The 7960-nt window shown below is 53.7% G+C and overlaps 2 protein-coding genes across 11 annotated transcripts in view; one reads left to right on the top strand and one right to left on the bottom strand.

The window, feature by feature from the left end:
* LOC102897027 (cytochrome b ascorbate-dependent protein 3) overlaps positions 1-5109 on the top strand; it is a 9248-nt gene extending 4139 nt beyond the window's left edge. For all 4 annotated transcript variants that reach the window (XM_025046188.1, XM_025046190.1, XM_006911230.3 and 1 more), the window contains 5 exons: positions 23-221; positions 1332-1540; positions 2182-2336; positions 2849-3005; positions 3667-5109. In XM_025046188.1, coding sequence (XP_024901956.1) covers positions 38-221; positions 1332-1540; positions 2182-2336; positions 2849-3005; positions 3667-3690 — 729 coding nt within the window. In that variant the 5' untranslated portion in view covers positions 23-37 and the 3' untranslated portion in view covers positions 3691-5109. The remainder of the gene's footprint in view (positions 1-22; positions 222-1331; positions 1541-2181; positions 2337-2848; positions 3006-3666) is intronic.
* A 1488-nt stretch (positions 5110-6597) lies between these two features.
* TKFC (triokinase and FMN cyclase) overlaps positions 6598-7960 on the bottom strand; it is a 12172-nt gene continuing 10809 nt past the window's right edge. For all 7 annotated transcript variants that reach the window (XM_006911231.3, XM_025046185.1, XM_025046182.1 and 4 more), the window contains 5 exons: positions 7771-7877; positions 7547-7650; positions 7387-7420; positions 7191-7280; positions 6598-6854 (listed from right to left, as the gene is read on the bottom strand). In XM_006911231.3, the coding sequence (XP_006911293.1) occupies positions 6702-6854; positions 7191-7280; positions 7387-7420; positions 7547-7650; positions 7771-7877 (488 nt within the window). In that variant the 3' untranslated portion in view covers positions 6598-6701. The remainder of the gene's footprint in view (positions 6855-7190; positions 7281-7386; positions 7421-7546; positions 7651-7770; positions 7878-7960) is intronic.

Raw genomic sequence — 7960 nt, forward strand, 5'->3', positions numbered from 1 at the left:
GTGTGATTTCTCCTTCTTCTAGGAGTGCCCGATCAGAATGGCTGTGGCATGGTTTTATGTGTCTGTCCTGTCACTGTCGTCCTTGGGCATGATATGCATCCTCTTTACCACCTATTGGATGTGGAGCTGGCACGGTGGCTTTGCATGGAATGGCACCAAGCTCACGTTCAACTATCACCCAGTGCTCATGGTTGCTGGCATGGTGGTGTTCTACAGTGCTGGTGAGTATGAGGTCAGCAGGGGAGATGTTCCTCGGCCCAGGCCTGGGCAGGGCAGAGCACTCCCTCTCTAGGGCTGGCTTTTGTCACTGTTGGTTCAGGGCTATAGAGGTTGGGTGGGTTGGTCTGTCTCTGGGCCCGGGTGTCATTTGGGGGCATCTGAGAAAGGCAACTTCATGAATATACTAGGGCAGGGGTTGGCACACTTTTTCTGTGAAGGATCAGGTAGTAAATAGTTGAGGCTTTGCAGGTCATATGATCTGTATTGCAACTATTCTGCTCTGCTATTGTGTTGTGAGAATAGCCATAGACAAAACGAAAACACACGCCTGGCTGTGTTCCAATAAAACTTTATTCACAGAAATAGGTGGTTGGCTGGATTCAGCCTGTGAGCTGTAATTTGCCGACCCTGCTCTAAGGAGCAGGAGGTTGAAGCCTCTCGTGGCATAGTAGGTCTTCACGTAAGGGATCCGCTTACTCCTGCCAGACCCATCTTAGTCCCATGCATTCAGAGCTGAGCTTTGGGACCCAAGAGAGCCTCATTTTCCCCACTTGTAACATGGAAATAAACGATGGTGACATTAATGATAGCAGTCTACCCTGTGTACTTCAGATACATCATCCCATTTTGTTCTTACAAGAAGCTTGTGAGGTGGGCTCTATTGTTATCCCTGCTCTACAGATGAGGAAACAGATTTAGAAAGAAGATGCCAAATAGCTAGGAGATAAAGCCAGGATTTGGACCTAGGTTATCCAGCTGTACATCCTGTGTTCTTGATAACTCATCTCAGTTGTGATAATACAGGTAGATGAAATAATGAATGTGACATTGTTTTGTAACCTGCAGAACTGCATGCAAGCTACCTTTATTATTGTAATGATCCAAGGGCAGGTCCAAGAAACTTGCTCCTCCCTTTTTATCACTGTCCCTTCCCTCTTCCCTTCATGACCGACTGTTGTAGGGACAAGAGACGCTGAGGAGTCGATACCAATGTTCTAGCATTTCTTTCTTTTCTTCGTTGGGAGGCTATGTGGGACCATGTCAGGGTAATTCCCCTAATGTGTGGTGAGCATGAGGGGAACAGGCCAAGCCGACACTGCTCTCTCCTGCAGCGTCGCTGGTGTACCGTCTGCCCCAGTCGTGGATGGGATCCAAGCTGCCCTGGAAAATTGCCCATGCAGCCCTGCACCTGGTGGCTTTCATCCTGACCGTGCTGGGGCTCGTGGCTGTCTTTAAATATCACAACAAGGCAAAAATCGCCAACCTCTACTCCCTGCACAGCTGGTTGGGCATCACCACTGTCTTCCTCTTCACCTGCCAGGTGGGTGCTTTCCACCCTCCTTTGGGTTCCCACTGCTGGATGGCAGCCGTGGGTTCTGGTTGGGGCTTCGCTTGTATCAGCACAAAATATTCCCTCTGCTTATTGCCTGGAGATGGCCTTGCAGGGCACGTCCTGTAGAACGGGCCATTTAAAAGGCCGTGGGAGGTTGGCAGTTCCCACACTCACCCTGTTCCTGCTGTTACCCATCACACGGCCCACCTGTCATCCCAGAGTGCTCTGAGCTAACCTTGTCACAGCACGTACCACGTTGATGCTAAATCATCTTTTTCACCTTCCCTACTCCCACCTTTCTGTGAACCAGAAGCAATTCTAGAAGTCGTGTTCGTATTCTGATGTCAGTGCTGTACAAGGGAGATTTATGAGCCAGTCCTGGAAGGAAATAGACAAACAAGAATGGCTGGGTTTGCGGGAGAATGGGGTTATAGCTACGCATTTTGTGAAATGCGTTGTTTGTGTAGCGGGAGCAGACAGACCACATTCAGGAAGCTCGGTGTGGTGCTCGGGAAGTGGCTGGTGGGCCAAGGTTCCCTGACCCGTAGGAGCTGCTCGCGGGGTGGGATGACCTGGGGCACCTTTGGTCACCCACAGTATGGTCAGGTACTTTCTCCCTGTGTCCACAGTGGTCCCTGGGCTTTGCCACCTTCCTGCTGCCCTGGGCATCCATGCAGCTGCGCAGCCTCCTTAAACCCGTCCACGTCTTCTTTGGAGCCTCCATCTTCTCTCTGGCCATTGCGTCTGTCATTTCTGGCATTAATGAGAAGCTTTTCTTCAGTTTGTGAGTGGGGTGGGGCCCAAACTCTAAGGTGGAGGAGAAAGAATAGGGTCCTCAGAAGATGCACCTCATGATCATGAGACCCAACCAAGGGAGGGGGGCCTTTGGGGTTGGGCTCGTTCCTGATCTGGAAGGTCTTTCTTTAGGTTGAGATTGGTAAACAGTCAGCAGGTGTTTATCCATAGTAGGTGCTAAGTCAATTATCGAATTGACTTAGCACCTACTATGTGTCAACCTATTCTAAGAACCTTAAATTTAATCCTCTAATTGCCCGACAACATCGATACTGTTGTCATTGCCACTTAAAAATGAGTTCCGAGGCACAGAGTTCCTTCGTATATGAAAAGCATTTTGCAAATATTTGTTGTGGCAGGGACTTAGAAATATGTCAACAGTCCAGGTCACGGGTGGTCCTGGGGAGCATTCTCACCCTCCGTTAGTAGCACCGATTCTCCCACTGGGCAGAAACAGGTAGAAAAGCCTCTCAAGAGCCTGCATCGTTTCATCATCTTCAGGAAAAATGCCACCAAGCCGTACTCCAGCCTGCCTGGTGAGGCAGTCTTCGCCAACAGCACTGGGATGCTGGTGGTGATCTTCGGGCTGCTGGTGCTCTATATCCTTCAGGCTTCGTCTTGGAAACGCCCGGAGGCGGGGATCACGACTGAAAGACAGGTATGGAGTCCAGGTCTCCCATGGCAGGTTGTTGGGGTAGGCCTGGGTCTAGAGAAGGGTCACCCAGGAAAGGCGTGAGCCTGACCAGGAAGACCAACCCAGTAACATGGTGGGAAACCAAGTAACTGGAAGGTGAGGTTAGGTTCGCCGGTGGGAACCCTGAAGTCAGGCCAGCACGTCCCAGCCATCGTAGCAGATGTAGCTGCTCTGGCTCGGGCTGCCAGGGGCCTGGCCCGTCCCCTGTGAGAGGATGGCGGTTACTCCCCCAAATTCCTGTGGTTTCACGAGGGAAAGCGAGGCCTTATTTTCCCCAAGGAAGGACTTGAGCATGATGAGGGCTGTCGTAATTTTTTCTCTTCCAGCTTTGGGACTGGTTTGGTGGGATGGGAGCTTATCTAGCAGGTGCTTGGCGACCAGTTGAGTGCTTGGAGCAGATTTTGCTTGTTCTTGGCCATGCAGGCACCTGAAAAATGGGGTGAGCTGGAGGGCGCATCAGGCTGAGGAGCTTTGGGGCTTCCCTGAAGGATGCGGTGGCCTGGGCGAAGATTGCCCTGCCGGTTGGCGTTCTGTGTGAATAGCTCAGACCTGGTGTGACTCCTGCAGGTCAGGGGCCACTTTGACGTTATGTCCTTAACCCCTGTGCCTCTGCCTTTTTTTCCAGTCCCTGTTGCATGAGAGAGAGTGAAGCGGGAAGGGGCCCCAGGAGCAGCCGGTGGTGTGGTCTGGATTCCCCGCAGGAGCTCTGATCTACCTGGGGCGCCCGTCTGGTTTCCGCAAGACTCATTTGGGCTCCGGGCCCAAACCTGTCCTTCCCTCTGTGTTGGGCCTGCTGTCTCCAATGTACTGCTCACCGCTTTTCTTGGTGGCTTTGGTGTCTGCACCCCTTCTTGGCATTGGCCTCCGAGTGCCCCATTTGCACAGGCCCCACCTTGCCGCGGCTGCTTGCAGCGCTCCTGATGTCTGTCTAAAGTCAAGCAGATTTCCCCTTTAGACCCCTCAGGACGTGGTGGGAAATCCCGACAGCCCAGATAAGCTGGGGCTCAAGTGCAATCTAACGTGAAAGTGGGGGAGGTGATGTTCACAAATGCGTTTCGTTTAGGGAGTGCCACGGGGCAGGCTTCATCTGCTGTGATCTCCGTCGGGCCCACCTGGCTGTGAGGCTGGACTGGGACGTCGCGAGGTGATGGAAGGAGAGGGGAGAGTGGTTGCAGAGCAGCCTCTGCAGAGGAGCTGAGGCGCTGTCGGCTCTTTGCTGCTGATTCATGTTGCTGCATTGTGTGTCTGCGTCCACTGTGACTGTGTGGCTTCACCTCTTCTAGCTGCTACTACAGCTGGTGCCTGGATCCCGGCCTGTCCCTGTGACTTACACACCTGTCAATGTCAGGCAGCCCTATGAACCCTGGTAACCTATTCTCTCAAGTACAGACAACCTGTCCCCGACTGTCCCAACAGGGATGAGCAGCAGGGCGCCTCAGACGTTTTACTTTCCCTCACTAGCGTAGGGCGTCCCTGCTTGTCCTGGGCAGGTTAAACCTTGCTCTCTTGACAGGGTCCTAGCCCCACTGATTTTCACACTCCAGCCCACCATGAGACGTGCCGAAGTTGTGTATTGTGCCCAGCAGAGCTTAGGGTCATGGCCATCTTCAGAAGTGTTCCTTGCTGAGCATCAGAGTGCCTCACCTGCCCCCAGAACAGCTGCTTGCCTGGCCAGACCCAGGCTCATGCGTCCTGCCAGGCTGTGCGTTGTAGCTCTTCTTGAGGGGAAATACCAGTGGGCACTTCGGCTTTTCCCGCCCCCTCCAAACAAGCTCGGCCAGGTCCCAGGCGCCACACTGCTGTGCTTAGATAACAAGCAGCGTAACACCTGGGGTCCAAAGTGTACTTACTCCCGTGCTGGTATCCGTGAGGCCAACTGGCCACCCCAACCCTACATGGCCAGATGCTGGCAGGATGGCTATAGCTAAACCTCCTTAGTGGCTGAAGCCTTCAAAACCATTGGGATGCCAAGTGCCTTGCTCACTTCCAGCCCTCCCACTTTCTACATAGGTAGGCATTTCACCCGTTTATGAAGCCTGATATTCATTAAACATGTTTTTGAAAAAGCCTCCTCTGCGGAAATGACATTGTGGTTAAATGAGCCCTGTATACCTTGTAAAAGCTTTAGGACAGTTCTAGGCCTAAGACCTGGGGAGGGACAAACTAGAAGGCACTGAGGATCCACATGGTTGTCTTCCTGGAGTTGCCTGTGACTCCTGATAACATGGATGTTCCTAATAGTGAATGGCTTTTGAGCACTTGGTCATCTCATGAAGAAGGAAATGCTTCCAGTTTTATAATCTGGAACACAAACGGATAAAGACTTGCCCAGGGTTACCCAGCCAGGAGATGGCAGAGTTGGGACCTGCAGGCCAGATGTCTGATGCCAGAATCTCCTTAGCTGCTGGGTGTGCACGTCTGTGCACTGATAACTGTGTCTTGTGGTCGGGGACCCGTGGTGTGGCCAATGGACAGGGGACCTTGAGCAGAGAAGCCCAGGAATTGAGGGAGACTGCTGTCAAGTTTGGGCAAAGGAAGTGATGGGGAGCCTCCCATCCCCCAGTGTGACCAACTGTAGATGCCACCTAGTAGTGGAGCAGATGACCTGGAAAAAATTGGATGCAGACACCAGTAATAGGAGCTCCCAGTGAGTGACCCCCTGGACTGTGCCGGCGGCTTCACCATCAGTTCATTTGAATCCTTTTCCACGTCTCCACAAGACAGATACCATTTTGATTTTACAGTCCAAGAAGCTAAATAATAGGGCTGAGTTTATGTAGTTGGTTAAAGCAGAAACATGATTCAAAGGTGTGTCTATGTGAGTCTATGCCCATGCCTATGACCGCTGCCCTGTGCCAAGTATGGGCCAGCTGTGCACTGTCCTGTCCACCACGCACCAGCCTTGGCATCAGTGATTACTCTAGAGAAACCTGGGGGTGCCCTTTCTGTTTTACCGCTGACTCTTACACCATGGTGATTCCTTTTCCTCCTGGTGTCCCATTTGCTCATCTGATTCCTGAAGGACCAGTAGGTCCTATTAGTTTAGTGCTAAGAAAAGCACACCCATTAGGTGTGGTCTGTGTGTCAGGACAGGAACAGGGATCCCAGCGGAGCCAGCTCAGCTGCACAGACCCAGCCATTGGGTCTCAAGTGGTAAGAGATATGTCATGATCACCTCAACTAGGGGCCAAAGTCCTAATCCCTGGCGCAGCAGCAGGGCCACTGTTCACAGGTGGAAAAAGGTCCCTCAGAGGAAGCGGTAGCTGCTGTTTCAATGTGGTTTATTAGCTTGCTTTCCCACACTAGCTCAGGGTCAAATGCAGAAGACCTTTCATGGAGAGTCTGAAAGCCAAATTAGCATTGACAGTTAAAGGCTGAGCTGCCACCCAGGGAAAATGCCTCATTGCTGCAGCCCAGAGTTGGCTGGGGACAAAGAGGGGTGACCCCAGGACCCCACCCTCCCTGAGGAGGGAAAGGGCAGTGCTGAAGAGGCACGGGACCCACTCTGGGACTCGTTTCTACAGTGGAGAGGTTCTAGAGGCTGATGGGGGAATTTCAGATGGGCCCGAGGGGTGAGGGAGGGTGACAGAAAGCAGAAGTGATGATGGCCAACTGCACTGCAGTGGGAGGCACTGAGGCCCAGGGAGGCATTCACATACTCTAGCTCTGCAAGACCTCTAGGATGGCACGGAGAATGGCTGCGGCTGCCACTGCCCCGGGGTCTGGCTGATCCAGCCGTGCAGAACTGATGTAACTGGCTCTTCCAGCTCCAGCTTCCATGTTCTTGGTGGCCTGGGCTGCGGCTTCTGCACTCTGAGGGGGTGGGAGTGGGGGAGCAGGTTTAAAGACGAGCCACCAGGCCTCCTTCCTGCCATGGAGCCTGGACCCTCCTGTCCCAGCTCTGCAAACACCCTCTGTACTGTCACTAGGGTAGAGAGGTTGCCTCCTACCGGCCTCCATTTACTAGCAGGGCAAGGTCCACCATTTACTGAGGGCCTGCTATGCCCCCAACACCACATCTCTCCAGCCTCACGGCACCCTCTGATTCAGGTAGTCACCTCTACTTTTAGAGGAGGAAACTGAGGTATAGGAAGTTGTTAACTTGCTCCAAGCCTGTCTCCCTGGGTAGCCAGGCCCAGCCTCACTCACCTTGACTGCTTTTGTCAGAATCTGCAACAGATCAGCCTTTGGGCTCTTCCAGGCCTGGAGCTCCTGTCCTGCTGCCCACAGAGAATCCAGCTGGACAAAGTGAGGGACAGGGGAGCTGAGGACAGGCCCTGCCACAGAGGGTATCCTTCAGGGCTTCTATAATCAAAAGGGGGTAAGGACTGGGCCAGATACACACCATAGTCCTGTCACCTGGGGCAGCCTTTCCACACCTGGAAACGAATGAAGTTTACTGTGGGGAGTCACTTTGGGGTGGACACAGGGCCTGGCCGGGATGAGGTGACATCAGCCACCTCCTCCAGTCTACCCCTGGTTTAAGGCACAGGGTTCTGGCTCACTTCTGCATGGCCTCCAGGCCGGCATCCATGGCAGCAGACCAGGCTGGGAGGTCAGTCTTGGCCTTGAGTGGCTGGGCTGCTGCAGTCAGGAACAGGCCATAGAGCTGAGGAGGAGGCGAATGCTGAGCGTTCGGGTCTGGCCTGGGCCTCAGCCAGCCTGGGACCCCTCAGCCAGCCTGGGACCCCATGTCAGCCCTCCGCCCCCTGGGGCTGCCGGCACTCACTGCCCCGGATGAGCCTCCCATCTTCTCCAGCAGCAGGAGGGACAGTTTGGACAGTAGCTGGGCAGGGCTGGCAGGGGGTGGACCCTCCTTCAGCCACCCCTGGATTGCTGCAAGCAGAGGGGTGGTGAGGAATTCAGAGATTCTCCCTCCCATCTGCCTGGACCCCAAAACATACCCAGGCCCCACTGCC

Source organism: Pteropus alecto, unplaced genomic scaffold, assembly GCF_000325575.1.
Source record: "Pteropus alecto unplaced genomic scaffold, ASM32557v1 scaffold43, whole genome shotgun sequence".
Classification (NCBI taxonomy): Eukaryota; Metazoa; Chordata; class Mammalia; order Chiroptera; family Pteropodidae; genus Pteropus; species Pteropus alecto.